General features: G+C 33.1%; 1 protein-coding gene across 15 annotated transcripts in view; it reads left to right on the forward strand.

The window, feature by feature from the left end:
* The window catches only part of Pde11 (Phosphodiesterase 11), a 252,073-nt gene that overhangs the window by 218,603 nt on the left and 14,197 nt on the right, over positions 1 to 19,273 (forward strand). For 12 of the 15 annotated variants that reach the window (XM_072542051.1, XM_072542061.1, XM_072542068.1 and 9 more), the window contains 8 exons: positions 1,033 to 1,140; positions 2,113 to 2,361; positions 5,190 to 5,290; positions 7,031 to 7,094; positions 9,824 to 10,159; positions 12,393 to 12,455; positions 12,639 to 12,719; positions 17,511 to 17,597. In XM_072542051.1, coding sequence (XP_072398152.1) covers positions 1,033 to 1,140; positions 2,113 to 2,361; positions 5,190 to 5,290; positions 7,031 to 7,094; positions 9,824 to 10,159; positions 12,393 to 12,455; positions 12,639 to 12,719; positions 17,511 to 17,597 — 1,089 coding nt within the window. The remainder of the gene's footprint in view (positions 1 to 1,032; positions 1,141 to 2,112; positions 2,362 to 5,189; positions 5,291 to 7,030; positions 7,095 to 9,823; positions 10,160 to 12,392; positions 12,456 to 12,638; positions 12,720 to 17,510; positions 17,598 to 19,273) is intronic. The other 3 variants (XM_072542042.1, XM_072542038.1, XM_072542045.1) reach the window with 3 other exon arrangements.

A 19,273-nucleotide genomic window follows, 5' to 3' on the forward strand; every position in this document is an offset into this window, starting at 1 on the left:
TAAATGTAAGACAAAAGCTTCGTCAAATACAGAGAAAAGAATAACGATTTTACATGCTGGATCAAAAAATGCTTGGGTTCCAAATGCCCTGTGGCTTTCTGCAAAGAATATTACAGACTTCTGCGTCGACTACCATGAAGATACAACGGCAGAACTTTTTGAAAGTTCATATAAGAAAAACATACAGAAACACACAGAAAGTGACACATAAGAAAATGTGTCAATGATATTCTTCCAAGTAGTTGGAGAAATTCAGCCCGACACGTAATAAGTAGAGAAAATTCATATGTATATGTAGATCATAATATAATTGAACCGATCATAATTAATTTAGATGAGGATAGCGATAGCGAAACAAAACTATGTGTGGAGTGATACTGTCATCAAATCTACAAATGTTACGATTAAAAAGAAAACGGTTCTTTTCAGAACCACAAATTATTATTAATGTTTGTTTTTCTATAATCTTAGCAATTAAAATAGATTTAATTTATTTTAAAACTCATTTGAAAACATTAATTTCGGGTACCTATATAAGGCAAAGCAATATATTTTACATCCGTTTTTTTGTTTTTATCGTCGTAATTATTGTAAATTTTGTGGATCCTTTGCTTTATTATAGGAGTACCGTCTATTCAATGTTAATTGTCTCCGGAACCGTCTTAACAATGGACTCTTTAAAAAATACTATCTAGCACTTTACCTGCTGTTTGCAGATTAGTGAAAATGTGTATTTTAAATGAGCTGACAGTTGCAAACAGATAGACTTTAAGAAAAAAAAGAAAACTTTTGACCAAGAAGAAATCACCAAATTTTGAGAATCTAAAATAACATTTTTTTAGTTTCTAAGTATAGTTCTTGAGTTTAACCGTGTCACATTTTACTAGTTCGAGCTTTCGATTTCATTTACAGGGTTTCTGCCAGGACTAGTCTTATTCCAAAACCTCAGTCTATTGACTTATTAGTTTAACGCAAACTTTTAAAATTGAAATTGTGAAATTTATTAATTATAATATTATTGTTGTGTTTTAGGACAAAAGGTTTAACCAAGAAGTTGATAACCGAACGGGGTACAGAACGAAATCTTTATTATGTATGCCCATTAAGGACACCAATGGTGATGTGATAGGAGTAGCACAAGTAAGTAAATATCTAATTTTATAGTTGTATTCAATTAAACTTGCCTTTGCGTAACAGTTGCGAAATCCAAAGACGAATTACTTTAATGTGGGCAGCCGTTGGAAAACTACGAGACACACTTAGAGCCAACATATCCTCAAAAGAAAAGTATTTGACCAATGCGTATTACCGGTCATGGCTTATGCGGCGGAAAGTATGACTCTAACCAAGACTACGGCTTCGAAATTGAGAGTCGCACAGGGACGAATGAAACGGTCTATGCTGGGAGTGACGTTGCGGGATCAATTAAGAAACGAAGATCTGCGAAGAAGGACGAGTATTGCTGATGTTGTGGAACGCCCAACGGAACTAAAATGGAACTGGGCAAGGGGCAAGCCATGTAGCTAGAATGCACGATTCACGATGGACGAGCAAAATTACAAATTGGAGGCCAAGAGCAGACAAACGTAGTAGAGCAAGACCACCTACCCGTTAGGCTATGTCCAACATTGGGCGTGATAAATGAAGGCTGGATGATGATGATGAGCAACAGGTTGGGTTTTATTATTTTTGTGCTTGCATAGATTTCGAGAAATCATTTTATTCCGTTACGAAATATGAGCTGTGTAAAATGATGATGAGTTTGGAATCGCTTAGTATATTACAAAGATCTCGCAAACCGTATATGGGAACTCAAAGTGTCAAATTGAGTACCAATATCCCATTACATCAAAGACTAACAATAGGTCTTACAGTTTCCCTCCTTCTTATATATTTGTTAATATGAAATGATAACATTGAGGAACATGTCGCAAAAAATCGAGGGAAAACATTAAATTTGTCTGATATTTACATGTAAGCAGAACTTAAATTCCTCCTATAAGGGAAATTATAAGAACAAGGGGAAAAATCAATGATCCACACCGTATTTTATAATTTTTTTTTAATTAAAAAACTGTCATATTACTGATATTCTTATATTACTTATTTCAGGTTATAAATAAAGTCGGTGAACAACCCTTCACAAAAACCGACGAAGAAGTATTTTCAAAGTATCTGCAGTTTTGTGGTATTGGGCTCAGAAACGCACACCTTTATGAAAAGTCACAATTAGAGATAAAACGGAACCAAGTGCTTTTGGATTTGGCTAGAATGATATTTCAAGAGCAATCTACGTTAGAGCACGTCGTGTATAGGATTTTACTTCACGCACAAAGTCTTATTCAATGCCAGAGAGTACAGGTAAGAATAAAAACAGCTTTTTGTCCTTTAATTTTTTTAACAGTTACGTTACCAAAAACTTAGCACTAACAATGTTAGTTTTGCTTATGGTTACATAAACCACAATAACTTTCATAAGAGTATTTAAATCAAGTCGATAGAAAGAAGTCGATAAACCGGTTGGAAAATAAGTGTGAGAATCGATGTGATTTAACATTTGCCTGTAGAACCCAATATATCACGACAAATCTCACTTTTTTTCTTCATATACATATAATACTAATAGACTGAGAGCTTCCTTCAGTGTGACAGAGAAATAGACGCAAAATAGTCCCTGCATATCTTTCTAATGTTCCGGGTTTATCGACCACGTGACCTTAATGATTAATGGGAAGGTAATGTAGTCGAGAAAACCAGCGCATTAGAAAGAGAAGCAGTCAGTGCTTCGCGTCAGTTTTCTCTGTCGCACTGGGAAAACTGGTCTGTATTGCAGCGCTCATTCTAATTTTATTATATGTCTATTTCTCTTCTCTTTCGCTTTTCTCTTTCATTATATAAGTTATGTTAGGGTATTTGGAGTGTTGTTTTATTTATAGACATATAATACAAAATACACTGACAGCTGGAATACAGTGGGGTTCCCCCAGTGCGACAGAGAAAACTGACGCAAAGCAGTCCCTGTTATCTCTGTCTAGTAGGTCGGATTTATCGACCACGTGACCTTCTCATTGGTGATTTAGGCCACGTGGTCGATAAACCTGGTAAATTAGAAAGAATGCAAGGACTGCTTTGCGTCAGTTTTCTCTGTCGCACTGGGGGAACGGGCTGGTATTGCAAAGATCAGTCTATCTTTTGTTATATGTCTATGGTCTTATTATGATAAGTATCATTATGATTTAAGTAGTTTTCTTTTTGAACAGTACGAGTTATGATAAAAAACCTTTAAAAATTAAGTCAATAAAATGTGTTTTCTTCATGAAAGTTGTATAACTTGTATGACAACTTTTTAATCATTTATTTTGAAGAATTTCTTTGGATGAATGCTTCAAAATGGATTTTATGTCAGAAATATTAAGATTTTTGCTAAAATATAAAATCTGAACGTGGTTTTCTCCAAGAAGAAATTTAAACAATAAAAAGTAAAGTTCGTGTAACCTTCTGGCTAAGGTCTAGTGTTAGGGTTTTCAGGTCGCGCAAGCGCCCCTAACATGACCTAACGACTACTTTCGTAGCCGGGACCGACGGCTTTACGTGCCCTCCGAAGCACGGTGGCAGCTCAGTTAAATAGAAATTTTAAATTTTTGTCGGTGCCGGGATTCGAACCCAGGCCCTCCAGCTTGTTAAGCCAGTAACATAGCCACTGAGCTACGGCTGCCACCAATAAACAATAAACAATAATAACAAACAAGAATTATGTAAATATCAAATAGAAAAATAAACAAACTAATGCTACATATATGAGACATGATTTGAAGTACGCTAGGATGAAAAAATGGTGGCGACGCCCTGATACAGATACTGCATAATGAAGCCATGTCAGTCTGAAAATGAATGTCTGTGAATGATCTAAAGGCGTGATATGCCCGTTACGTAAAAAAAGCAACCAGGTCCACTGTGACAACTACAGAGGTATAACCCTGTTAACAACTATTTAATAGCAAAGTAAGCTCAAGAATAGATGTCACATAATCCGGCACTGCCGGATAGTATTTTGGGATTTCTATCCACTAAAAACCTTCACCTGTTGAAGGGAGCATACTTTACTATACAACTGTAGCATCATAGCGGCGCTTTTTTTCGCTCTCTCTTAAATATTTTTTATTTCATTACTGTAACAATCATACTATTCACGAAATTCCAATCTTTTTTGATACGTAGCAACAGTTCAATCAGCAACTCCACTGTGATTTACTCACCTCAGTTCCGTATTTATCCCATCCAGCACTCGCATGAAAGAGTATGCTCTATAGTTTCTTCATCTTTTCCTTTACACTAAACACTCATCAGCTTTCTCCTTAATAGTTCATTTTACGTAGAAGCCGATTCGTTTCAAGTAATCAGATGTTAGTTTACCTCGATGTGTTCATGGCCTTTTTAAGTTTCACAGATTTCGAAGCCCAACTAACAAAACTGATTGTATTTTTGTGAGGTTAGATCTAATTCTTCTTCATTTATCCACATCGCATCTGCTCAATCGTTTAATTTACCCTACATTTTAATTCTTCCGTTCTAACGACGAGCACGGCCGCTAGATCATAGTAGCCCACACACTAGACGTCCAGCAGCAACTGCAGACGCAACGCCTTGTCATAGTATATACTCCACAAGATGAATCTTAGCAAAAGCTGCTATCGCTTTTTTGATTTGATTGGCCAAATATATGGTCTGGGAGGACAAATTCGTTAAACGTTAAGTTTACTTCCCGTGCTCGAATCGGTATCAATAGAGTGTTATGACTCATTTCAGCATATATATATATATATATATATATATATATATATATATATATATATATATATATATATATATCGTTTACGTAGACCCATTTACTCGCACCACATAGTTTTTGGAAAATCCTCTCAGAGAGCTGAGCCGAAGGCGTTTTTTAAAGTGCTAGTCCAGTGTCACCAGAATACAATAGCTCCACACTATTAGCTGATACGTTGTACCTTTGCTACCCTAGCTCTTTCACTCTTACCATTACAGAACAACAGCATTAGTAACAATTACCGCAAAAATTAGTGAAATACATTCCGATATTTTCTAAAGATGAATTTGATGTTTTAAACTTGTATCGTCCTATTGTCGGAACCCTTATCTTAATTCTAATATTAATCTATGATTTCTAGATCCTTCTAACACACCAAGATTCATCAGCTAGCTTCTCGAGAGTATTTGATTTCGAAGAAAACGACATTAACATTTTCGAGGCCGGAGAGAGCAGAACAAGGTAAGTGCTCATAAAACAAAAAGCATATGAGACACCGCAACAACACATTTCAGCTATTATGAATTTCATGAACCGCAATAAATGGTAACTAACTTCCTAGTATTTAATTTTAAATGTGATGATGTTAAGTCTTTTTCTATGTACTATCCTTAAAAGTGATGTTAACGGAGTGTATGGGGTTTGAATATTGTACACATCAATGTCTACTTTCGAGGAACTTTTGAAAATTCAGGTGTAACATAAGGAATGGGTTCCTGGAGATTGTGCAATTGTGACAGATATGTATGATGAATCGTAGTTATTGTTACGAGGGCTAATTCCATATCTATTTTTCTCAGTGCTGGATCCGTAAACAGAAATTCCAAGGATATATCACTTGTTTTTTAATAAATGCTGGAAGTCAAAAGAATTAAATTTTATAACCAATATCGTTTCAAAAGTTGTTTTTATATATATTTTCCGTAGAATAAAAGATAGATATAAAACTATTTAACAAATGTCACACAATCAATAGATCACAATCTAATGTTTTTTCAGTGTAGTTTTAATTTTAGTTTCATATAGTCGGAATATTTATTTCAGTTTTTTATTCAAGTTATTTATTATCCAATACAAAATTATATAAGACTGATATTTTAAAGTATTGATCTTTTTTATTTACCTCAATGTCAAATACATTCTAGACATCTAATAAACCCTCCGGGGTCTTATTATAGCATACTGGCACATCAAGATTATAAAGTTCATGTCTACATCTATAAAATAGTGACGTAAAAAAAACTTCGATATGTTAATGACGCCATTGATGTTTTAACTGCTTTTGATACAGTTGGATACCTGATTACATCGAATATAAAGATTATTTTATATTCGATGTTTTATTTATTGAAAGTGTGATACTTCGAGTTGAAATGTTTACACACACACACACACACACACACACACATATATATATATATATATATATATATATATATATATATATATATATATATATATATATATATATATAAGAATAAGAAAAAAGAAGTACTTGTGACTCGTTTGGAACAAATATATAACTGTTTTGGATGGGTTGGAGTCAATAAAAGGGCTATTGGTTAACTATTTTTTTAATCCCGAGCTTTCAATTGTGTTTACAATTATTATCAAGAGCTAAAAAAGACAAAATATCTTACAAGGTTGAACTAAAAAGAAAAAACAATTTTTGTTAACTTACCAAATAAAAATTAGTTTAGTAAGTAAAAATTACTGCTAATACATCTTCAAAATATTTAATAAAAAAATTGTTTTAATCTAATAAATGTTTCTCCGAAAATTTTTATAATTTTGAAAACATTTTTTTTATACAAAAATAATTGAATTTATAAATAATAATAATAATAAATTTATTTATAAATTCAATTATTTTTGTATAAAAAAAATGTTTTCAAAATTATAAAAATTTTCGGAGAAACATTTATTAGATTAAAACAATTTTTTTATTAAATATTTTGAAGATGTATTAGCAGTAATTTTTACTTACTAAACTAATTTTTATTTGGTAAGTTAACAAAAATTGTTTTTTCTTTTTAGTTCAACCTTGTAAGATATTTTGTCTTTTTTAGCTCTTGATAATAATTGTAAACACAATTGAAAGCTCGAGATTAAAAATATATATATATATATATATATATATATATATATATATATATATACGCATACATATATTATAAAACTCAAGTTTTAACTTTGTTTTAGTCCACTGGAAGGCAGATTTCCGATCAATTTGGGAATAACAGGCCATGTCGCAACTACAGGGGAAGTAAGTACTATATTTTAAATATTTTTTTATTTGTTAGAATGTTTGAAAATATCTTAGATTTTTTAAAATATCTTGGTTTTGAAATAGTTTCAGGTTATTTAGTATTTTTAAGTTTGATTTAATGCAGTATGTTATTACACAATGGTAGTGGTAAAAAACATAATCAAATGATCACAGTACATAAAGAGCACGAATGATGAATCGATTGCACATGCGAGCTAGTTTCTCAAAGGATTTAAGAAAGAAAAAGGAAGGCATAAGCTTAGCATGCACTGCGTCGGGACGTCACAGTCGGACGGTACTCATGGAATTTTAAAACAAATTAGCATTGATTTCCCTTGTGATGCACATACTTGGACATCACGGTCAGGACAGGACGATGCGCACTCTCCGCCGTCCTCGAAAAGTATGAAAGAAAGATTTTCAGGACATTTTGGCATGACGTACTGATGACTCATCACCTGTTATGGCAGAGCGCACAGTAATCGGTACGGACTTTAAGCCGTTTCAGTTAAGTTATTCAAGTGTGATTGATATAATGAATGTCTATAAACTAATTATATTGCTGCAAGACTACCCTGAGCTGTACAATTTGCGGCGTCCGGAATAATTTTATCTCTCCTTGGGTCTAGTGGTTCTGTGCCATTTGTCGTTTTTCTTTGAAATTCCAAATAGCCAGGACATACGTAAAAGTTCTTCACATTTCATGTGGGTTATCCGAAAATACTGGAAGAACTTGCAATCATCTTCGATCAAGTCAGGAAATAGGGTATGAAACTCCCATAGTTCCAATCTCTTCCTATTTATTTTTTGAATCCAAAATCTGGCCTTCCTTTGACTATTTGCCTTCTCTTCTTCTTCTCTCATTAACATAAAACTCACAATAATTTGTTAATTACTGTCCGTACCGTACCGTCCCGACCCAGGGTGCGCTTAGTTTTACTTACAATCTGTTTATTCGTAACTTGGATGACCGGTTTCGAGCAATATAATTTACTGTTCATCATCAAGTCCCCGGTAAGGTAACTTAACAGCTAAAAAAATTACAGTTGTTGGTGTAAATTATACCAATATTACGTGTAATTGATTTTGATGAGTATATTGTAAATATCCTTACATAATAGTACAATATAGATGGCCAGAGGTAAGAATACTATGCACTCATCTAGGCCAAGGAAATTTCTGTTGGGGAAACCCTGGTATGCCATGTGAATATTGTGTCAGACGCATATGAATTAGATGAAAACCAATATGCAACACAATTTTATGTTTTTGAATAAGAATTTATTTAAATATATATTAAACGGATATGAACAACCTTATTTGATACTGTGCGGTGTTGCCAATTAATAAACAATACCTAATAGTTTATCTCTTTTACTTTCACAATAATTATAAAAAGAAAAAGTAATATCTGGTGCAAATTAGTTGGAGGAAAATATTTATTCGGCGTTACCACTGTGTGGAGTCACCCTTACGTTTTAAAATGGAATACTAATTTTTGGCAGTAATCTGTTTGAAAGTTATTCCAAATTTCCTAAACTTTACCGTTTAATTCAGGAATTGTGCGAACTGCTGTAGTTGCTAGTGCTTTTTTCATCTGATGCCAAAGAGTCTCCATATGGGATAGATCAGGACTGCTCGAAGGCTATTTTAACACAGGAATATTCATTTTCTATAACCATGCTCTTAAGGATTTCGCTGTATGGCAGGCTGCGCCATTTGATGACATATAAATCCCTCATCTGGCAGCTGAATTTCATTAATAGAAGGCAATAATTCTTCTTGTAAAATACTTTTGTACTTCGCAGCATTGACAGTGCCATCAATAAAACAAATATATCCCTTTCCTTGAGAGGACTACAGCTCCAGACCATCGGAGATGTCGGGTACGTAACATTTCTTGTGAGTCAATATTTGTGATGTTCTTCCCCGTTTATCGCCAAAACAGACCTCAAACTTAGGTTGACCGCTCCAAATATCTAAAAACCGGTTTCTTTTTTTTTAATCTTTGTAAGAGATGGTTTTTCCTTTGCCTAACCTAAAGTGAGATGATAAGTTTGAATATTTAGGATGAGATAAGTGTTGCTTATTAAAACTTATCTTGTAGAATTCATATTTTTTCATTCTACTCAAGCAAATGTCTTTTGAAATTGGTCTATCAACACAATGAGACCAATTCTCGAGAAGAACTCGGCGATCTTGTTTAATAAGTATCCGAATAGCACGCTCGTCTTAATCGGTAATCTTTGAAATACAACCAGTTTTAATTTTGTTTCAACATTTCTTGTTTTTTTTTTTAATTGTGGAATTAGGTTTCTCACAGTTTCTTGAGGAATCCCTTTGGTATTTTCTTAAAGGAAAGTCCTTTGTTATGCAAACAAATACAGCATTATATACCGTAACAGAAGCTCAAATCCAATGGTCTGTACCAAATTCCACAATTCCAAAATAATCCTTACAGCATTCCTTACAATACTTTACCTATAATCTGTTCTTATAAAAAAGAGCGCGATTGAATGATGTTAAAAATGTGTAAAAGAAGTAGAATTGGGAGGCTTAAGAGTATTGATTCAACTAGTTTCTTCAACTGGCGCTGTCACTAGGATAAGTTAAACGTACTATTTCCAACATTGAAGAAGTAATAAATATATCAGATCGTAAAATTTGAACATTGCCCTAAGGTATAGCACTAAATTGTTCTTAATATTTCTTTTCATATTTTTCAGACCGTAAACCTCACGAATGTCTACGACGACTCCCGCTTCGACCCAGAGGCCGACGAAGGTACAAACTTCAAGCACAAAACCGTCCTATGCATGCCGATCAAAAACTCTAAAAACAAAATCATCGGCGTTATACAGTTAATAAACAAGTTCAATGATCTCCCTTTTACACAAAATGACGAAAATTTCGTCGAAGCGTTCTCTATTTTCTGCGGAATGGGCATCCACAATACGAGGATGTACGAAGCAGCTACGACAGCCGTCGCGAAACAGAAAGTTATTTTGGATGTGCTGTCTTATCACGCCACTGCTAGTATTGAAGAGGCCCAAAGATTAAGGGTGAGCTTTTACTATTACTTTTAGATCCAGTTTTCTGAAGGTTTGTAAATTCAACACTTAACTAATTAAGCAGTGATGCTACTAAAATAACTTTATTATATTTGGTTATAAAAACTGACTAATAAAATACTTAAAATACAGAAAGAAGCATTATCTGTAAAACAAAAAGACATATTATTACGTTGGTGGAAAGGTATATAAGAAGCTGTAAAAGTGAAAATATCTAGGATTCGAGAATTTGAACTCAATATATGATTGCCAAAGATAATAACAATTTAATCAAAGATAAAAGTGTTTTATCGTGCCCCGTGAATTCAATCACATTCAAATCTGGTTCAATCATATTCAAATCTAGTTCAGTCATGTAAAAAGAAGTCATAAATATAATACATAAAAAATGTCGGTAAATGTCATAAGATTTTTTGACCAGAATCATTAATACGGATTATTACTATTTCCTCCAAAAATTTTACAATCATATTGAAAGAATCCTTAAATGTGAATATGAGATGAAAAAGGAGAGTGTCAAAGCACGTATCAAAAAAAAACAAAAAACAGCTTAGAAATACGTAGATTATGTAGCTATAGACCTGCATAATAGTCTGTTAGCTCTCATATATATACAGCCTGCTGTCCACCCCACAAACACACGATTGAACCATAAAACTTAACAAGTAAACTCTAAATAAATTTTGGGGTACTTAAACCAAGGCACCTGCCCAGTCATTAAAAATTATGGACGGGCGCCATTTTCTAAAATTATTAAAAAAAAGTAATACATTATTTTGTTGCGTCGTTTTAAATTGGCGACAGTTTGAAAAAATTAAGGACTACCTCTAATAACTTAGTGTTCAGCTTTTATAGAAGACATTCCAACATTTATTTTTCCAGTTTTTCTCATTTTGTTAGATTTCTTTGTTTTTGCTGTTGACATTAATTAAAAATATCATTGCATCTACCTTTCTTAAATAACAATACATGCCTTGTGATATAGTCGATTCACTGAGTCGGAATAATTTTGACAAAATCATTGTAGGAAGCATAATAATTCCTACCACTGACTATTAGTAGCTGAAATAAACCTACGATTGCATATATTTTATTTAAAAACGAAGAATAATCATGATAAAAAAGCTAACTATCAATCAAACCCAGACAGTCAAAATGCATTCACTTGGACTGCCGTCGTTTTGTCACTGTATAAGAGAATTGCACAAAAATCTAGTAGCATACTTAAGACAACAACTTGCAAATGGTTGGTTACATGCCGAATATTGAAGTGCTGCTATTTTACGAAGCGACAAAAATATAGGGACATACTGAGTCCTGAGTTTTTAATTTAATTTTTAAATTATGAAAACATGTATTTATTTAAGTTTTCTGGTTCATAAAATAGTTGAAGGAAGGGGTTTTAAACGCACACTGTATGCATAAATTATTTATCATACAGTCTTCTTTTGTTTACATTTTTTATCCGATATGTGTTATAGAAAAATCCACACTGAGTTTATATCATCAATATTAAAATCATTGGTCCATTAGTTAAGTGTCGAATTATCGTATCTTAGGAAACCGGGTAAAATTATAGCAAATGCAGAATCTGGTGAAGCTCTATATCGCATTTATAGATTTTAGCATATATTGTCACAGTCTATATGAATTATTTTTATTTATATTTTCAATGTTACTATTTTTTGTATATATGGAAAATGTCAAGTAATAAATGTAGTTGAACTTAAATTTGTGTTTCAGAAAAGTGAATTTTTGTACAGTATTCTTTCACGAAACGTAAAAGAATTCAGGAAAGTTCTCTTGATCATCTGATTGTTGTACCATATTCTGCATTTGATATAACTATCGTGCACCATTCGCCTGCTTTTTCTGAATTTTATGTAGTAGAAAAAAACCCTTAACATTATTTTTTATAAATGATTCATTAGATATATTATCAAACATTACACCTCATCGATATGCTACCTTACTAGCATTTCACTGTACAATAAATTACTACTAGTTTTTTAGTTTTAGCACCTTAAACAAACAAATTCAAATTTCTATTTCCCAATACGATCATATTTTTTGGTAAAACGCTTTTATATAAATAGCAATAACCCTATCGTTTTCGCTATAGTACGACAATTACAACGCTATGAAATGTTTGTTTTCTGTTTTAAGTTAGCTTGTCATCATTATCTCATAAAAATCAATTCTAAGATAGTCAAATCTCTTGCAGCATAATAAACATTACTTCGGGGATCCTGACCACTTAAGGAAACTTTCGGTCGTGTCTAAAAACGTATGTATTGTAAAAATTACTGTAAATGTTTTAAGTATAAATACAAAATATATTTTTAATGATTTGAGCGATTATTAGGGACAAACCAAAGCTTATGCTTGAGATTCATTATTATTGCAAGTTATTCATAAGTTATTTATAAAAAGAAATTAAGTTTTTTATGAAAAAATTTATATATTGTAGATACCTGAGAGGTTGGCAGGGCATGTAAAACCAAAGAAGAATGATTGTGGAATTGCAAAAGGAATGTTGAAAACAAAAATGGTTAGTTGACTACTAAAGGAAAGACCTAGACATAAAAAAACTAAAATTTAATAGCCATTAATAGCACTAAACAGAAACAAATGGGAAGGAGTGGTCCAAAAAATTAACAGAACACATTTTGGAGCTATAACTTTTTTTGAGAAAGACGCTGTACAAACAGATTTAAGTCAGATATTTTAACCAAATAAATTCATAACAATCTTGTTGCCTATTTTTCACACATCTTAAGTTACCGTTAGAAATATCTAGTGAGTTCCTAAACCAACGTGAAAAAATGTCTTAAAAATAAGCTGACAAAATCAACGTCTACGAAAATTACAACGACATCAATTCGCAAACAGTATGACTAGCTTAATCACTAGCATAATCATGAACGAATGCTGGTTCAAATTACTTACAACTAGAAAATACATCGTACAAAAAGCTAATTTGAGAAAATCGTATTACGAGAGAGTCAGAACATATTTGCGTGAACTTAATTTTGACTTTCCGAGTTTTTTCGACTCCAACCTCTTCAATGATCCACCTCCTTGGCCCATCAATATTCCATTACAGCAGAAACACTGTCGCTCATTAAAGCATATTTGTCAAATATATCTGAACCCTACCAAAACTTCTGTCATATATTTACAGACACTTGGAAGACCAATGAAGGAGTTGGTGGTATAATTGGCGAAATAAGCACTTATTTCGACTTTCCCCCCTTGCAGTATATATACAGCCGAACTATTCGCTCTCTTATTCACTTAAGTTTTCTAACGATAATAACATAACTAGAGTAGTGATTTTTTTTCTGATTCGCTTAGTTCAATAACATCGGTACAAAGGATATATCCAACTCATCCAATTCAAGTTGAAGCTTCACTTATCTCAACAAAATGATAAAATAATTAACCTTATTTGGATTCCTTTCCTCCGTGGGCATTAGCGGAAATTAAGATGCAGACTCAAGTGCGCTTAGTGCAGAGACTAGTGCGGATTCAGAAACTATATTAAAATGTGCCCCTAATGACTTAAAAGTTTTATTAAAGTTTCTTCTTCTTCGAGTGCCGTCTCCGCGGCGGAGGTCGGCAATCATCATAGCTATTCGGACTTTTGAGACAGCTGCTCTGAAAAAATCATTTGATGTACATCCGTACCACTCTCTCAGGTTGCGCAACCATGACATTCTACGCCTCCCTATGTTCTTAAAGCAATATGTGTGAAATGACTGGCTCGATGAATGGCAAAATTCAAATTAAAAACTCGGGCAAATTAAAGATACAGTAAAAAACAGTTTATAAACGTTAATATGAGCAAACAGTGCCATACCAGGCTTACTCACTCATATTAAAATGTTAAATAAACTTAAAATTAAATGACAAAAGTCAATAATTATGGATTTTCCATGGGTCAAGCCAAAGTTACCAGCCAACTTAAGTTAGAAAATTCAACCGCATTAGATGTTCGAGATGTTAATGCTCTGGAGAATACCAAAAAAAATTATGGAAGGAGGATTTGACCAACGAAAAGGTATTGAGAAGAGCAGAAACTGAGACACAATTTTGAATATCCAAATATAGAACAGTTATTATAGATACTTATTGAGAAGTTCAATATCCCATATCAAAGCTCATTTGTCAAGGTAAAGTAGAGGGTAAGATGTAACCTGGAAGAAAACAACGTGCACGGTTACACAATATCTGACACTGATGAAGAATAAAATGGCAGATCCTTTTGTTTTGTTGTCCTTCAGTTAGGGTATAGGGACCTGCACTTTTCATGGATGAGTATAGGTTTTGTTTAACCCGTTTTGATGGACATGTTCGTACGTATACAGGTCCTGATAAACGATATCTACCTCTTGTCATTAAAAAAGTCTACCGATGTAGTGGATCTGTGATAGTTTGGCCCTAGCAAGTCCAGACAATCACACAAGCTTATAGCCATCTAGGCTAACCTATGCTAAGCTTCACGCCCAAAATGATAACAAGCTGAATACGTACTGGCTCTGTATTTGTATTAATGCATAATAACGACAAGTCTTATATTACTTGGGTTATCTGTTAAGTTATACAGGAATGCCAATTTGAAGGTATGGTTTGGCCAGCGAGGCGTCCGAACATGAATCCCATTAAGCACTTGTTGGGTATAATTGATCTTATAGTGAAAATATACAGCATAAGGATATATGAAGGCTTATTAGAAGCATCTCGTGAAAATCTACTGTAATAATTAATAATATAAACCGTTAATTGATATTTCTTCTACGGTTCTAGCTATTATTTTGTGACAATCCTGTTACACAAACTCTTCTCAAATAATATTGTAATTTTATGGAACAGTGTAGAAAATGTGGAAAGATGTGAGCAGTTACATGCAGTGTATTATATGCAAAAATTAGAATGAAAATAAATTGAAGATCTGAAAGTTTCTTCGAAGGTATATTTCACCCTGGTATTAGGAACAATTTACTATATATGACATTGTTGACTTGACGTTGTTAAATCATATAAAAGTCCTTATCGTTAACAATTGCAACCTTCCAAACATCCTTCAAAAAAAAAAAATTCCCATCGTTTATAGTCCATTTTACCAGCTTTCGAGATCTTAAAGAATTTTGAAGTGAGTAAAACCGATTCGGCTTTGAACGCTAAAATTCTGGATGGATTAGTTTTATTGCTCGTCAGTATGCATTAGTAATAGGTAAATAAAACAAAAGTAGTAATTCTTATTTATTTATTTTTCCAACTAATGGCCAACCTTAAAGAATCCAACGTATGAGCATTAGTCAAGCTGGAACACTGTTTACTGTTTGTTTGTTTTTAATATGAAAACGCTGATTCTCATAAATAGTTTGAACCAAAACAACATGGTTGCAGTTGTTCAGCTCATTTTTTTAAATTTGGATATTTGTCATTGCACACCAATGGCCAGAAATCTAGATGGGAACCTGACCTCGATGTCAAAAATACATCGCACCGCATAGCAGTTATTTCATGTTCAAGAAAAAGTTGGTCCATTTGGAATATCTCTGCAAATTGTTTGGATATTTCAAAGCTGTCATGAATAGTATCATCCAATGAATAATTGATAAATTCGACCAACTTTTCAATTTTATTGAAATCTCTAAAACGGATTTCAAAGCCTGATACCACTGACTGAATTTCTGCTGTATACTTCTGTGGCTTGAAAACATAGGCAGGGTGTTTTTGCATGTGATATTTAATGTTCGTAAATCATAGAAACTTTCTCTTTACAATATCAACTATCAACAATATATATAGATACTGCTTGAAGTTTGAATAATGCAATAGAACTTATCATTTCTGATAATGTTTTGTTCTTGCCTTACAGTTCCAAATTCAATGTGCTCAGTTTACGAGTGAAATCTGCTAGAAATTTCAAATCACATTGCCAGTCTAAGTCACGTAATTGCTAATGATCATCACTCCTTCCTTCAAGAAATATAATGATGGCATTTAAGAAATTTCGAAACCTGCTTCATATGTCAACACTGGGAGGAGGCATTGATCAAATACTTTTCTCTTCAGGCATGTGAGCAGCTCACCTTGTGAATTATGAGGGAAAAGATGTATTTTTGATATGTTATTGACTTACTGATAGTGGTATTTTCTCTTTATTGGTTTGTTCTTTTAATATTGACAATCAACTCCTACTACAAACGCCAAAATAAACATATTTTCAATTGAAATTGAAATTTCCATTATTCTTCTAAATGTGCCTATCTTCTAGAGATGTTGGCGACCACATTGACCCATCTTATTCTATTCACAGCAGTTCTAAATAGATAGTTGACGTCAGACCAGTCCATTTCCTAAGGTTGGCCAACCAGGATATACGTCTACGTCCAGGGCTCTTACCCTCAATCTTGCCTTGTAGAATCAACTGTAGAACTCGGTATTACAAAAATAGTAAATAATAATAAAATGCCAGAATAAAATAGCTTCCGAACAATATTGAATATATTGAGTTATTGTTCCTGATATCTTCTTTATTCAATACCATGCCCAGATTTATCTGTTTAGCCTCCATCACAATTTCCCGATATGTTTCTTGATCTTGTGCTACAGGTATTAATTCATCGCTTGATGGGCTAGTCCATGAATGCAAATTTCGGAACCACGAGTATTTCCTCGTACCAATTATTACACTATTTCCCTTTATCCTTGTATTGAATATTAACTGCAGTATAAAGTATCTGCTATTTCACATTATATACCCAAAGTATTTAACTTTTCTCTTTTTTAATATTTCCGTCAATTCACCTTCTTGACAGGATATATTGATAATTCGACGATACGACCACATCTGAAAGGCTTCTAACTTTTTATTGCTGCACAAATGCTTCACTTGCCATTTGTATATAAGTTTTTAAAGCCGACCAAGATTTAAAATGGTTAGCTAACTAAGCTTTGTCGTTGATTTGTTTATACGGACTCTATTATTGGAGCATTTTCTAGTAACTTAGTCTATAAGGAATTGAAGATCTTTGATACTTTCAGCCATGATCGGTGTATCATTCGGATATCCAATGTTTTTGATAGTTTCTCCTCTAATTCGAACTCCACATGGTCCTTCCAAGCCTTCGTTAAATTTTATTTCTGTATATACTTTAAACAAAGTTGGTGACAACAAATAACCGTGTCTGATTCCGATCATTAGGTATTCAAACAGCCTATCGTGTTTGAGCCTATCAAACGCCATTTCAAAATCTGTATCTAATATAATATTTATAATTTTTAGCTTATTGTCTGAAATAATGTGTTTAATGCATATTTTCTGTTCCAGGATTTACGGGTACCATCGAATGTTAAGTTTAGACTTCTGGACTTCGCCTTTGATGACATTCGCATGAGTGATGATGAAACTTTGACTGTAAGTCCTAAAATATATTAGTTATAATGCTTTTTCTATTCAGTTTCATAAATGGTTTTGAACATTAATATAAAAATAAGCTCTGAAACTGTTTAAATGAATTGGAAACGTTAATAAAGTTAATAAGTCCGTACACAGACCAAAAATATATCCTTAAAAATGACCTACTTATGGAGGACGTTCAAAGGACTTCCTAATGAGAGGCTCTAATGAGTCCTAAAAAGGACGAAATACGTATAAGCGAATTGTAGAAGCACTATACGTGAAATCAAATCTTAACTATCTTTATTTACTTGTATTTAGAGTTCATGAAAGGTTCTCAGATGAAGTTTCTTACTTAGATGAATCGATATGATGTGAAATGCAATTTTAGATTCCCCATGTCGATATATTCATCGTCGGTTTGCTTTGTATATCGTAGGAGGCATAGATTTGGGTAAGAATCTGAATTTTGGTTTCGAACAAATAGTAGAAATCTTCGAATTTTTACTTTTTGCTTTATCAAAAAACAGATCTATATTTTTTAAAAATTTATTGAATGTTACCAAACACCACTCCTACATCTGCCCTCGCCTTTATCCCCTTAGATGGACCGTGGCGCTACGGTCAAAATAGACACCCCATTTTTTTATTTCAGATTCTACGTCAAAAACTGTAGTCAGTGCCATAAAAGTTAGTTTGTAGATTTTTGATAGGTACTGTTGGTATTCTAACTCTTATTTGTTTTTCTGCGATTATAGTGGCATCTATCAAGAATGAAAAAAAAATTTGATGCTATAAAAAATGGCTTTTTCTATTTAAGATTTCAAAGTTCTCACAAATTACCCACAGGAGGTGAAGTTGGAGGGTCGTGTTTGGTGTCATTAGATAGATTTTTGAAAAATATTAAAAATTAGCTTTTTGGTTTTTTATTTAGAAGTATATTTCTCGAGATATTAGACCGTTTCCAATATTTTCTCGACGTATCAGGATAAATAATTGTTTCGATTGTAACGCCATCTATCAACAATTCGAAAAAATATTTTAAATAGAAGTGAATTATTTTTTTATGAGGAAAAAAGGGGGGTTCCATTTGTTCCAAATGTTTTTCGATCCGATGTAAATTTCGCGGAATATTTGTCCCGGTTCTTTTGACACACCCGGTATATGGTGGTACCAAATACAAAACGATATGTGAAGAAGAAGAAATAGTAGAGTGGTGATGGAGTTATATAATCATGCTGGTTGGAACATATCTTCTGAAAGGACCCACATATATTTGCCAAGAAAGTATTAGTGAGGGAAGTGTAAGGGAAAGTATCAGTGTGTGAAATGATGAAAAACTCCACAAAAAGTGGTTTTTGAAGAGTGACGTCACACCGACTGTGAAATAACATATCAACAAATTTAAAACGATCGCCTTAAATAGAAGAAGATGGAAGTAAAACGAACTCTGTACCCGGTTGTAATCTTATCATAATTAGCGTTTGTTGTACCCTAAAGAAGTTGAAAAGGTTGTTGTAATTTTTTTAGAACACCTAAGTAGCCAACAAAATAAAGTGAAATTCATTTAAAAAACTGCAAGCAATAATTTAACCCAGCCTGAGAGACTTGCACATCTCTTAAGTATGACAGAGTGATACTATTCATTGGAGCGAGGAGGAGTAACTCGCATAAACAAGAATCACTCCACCTCG

The sequence above is a fragment of the Diabrotica undecimpunctata genome, chromosome 1 (assembly GCF_040954645.1).
Source record: "Diabrotica undecimpunctata isolate CICGRU chromosome 1, icDiaUnde3, whole genome shotgun sequence".
In the NCBI taxonomy this organism is placed as follows: Eukaryota; Metazoa; Arthropoda; class Insecta; order Coleoptera; family Chrysomelidae; genus Diabrotica; species Diabrotica undecimpunctata.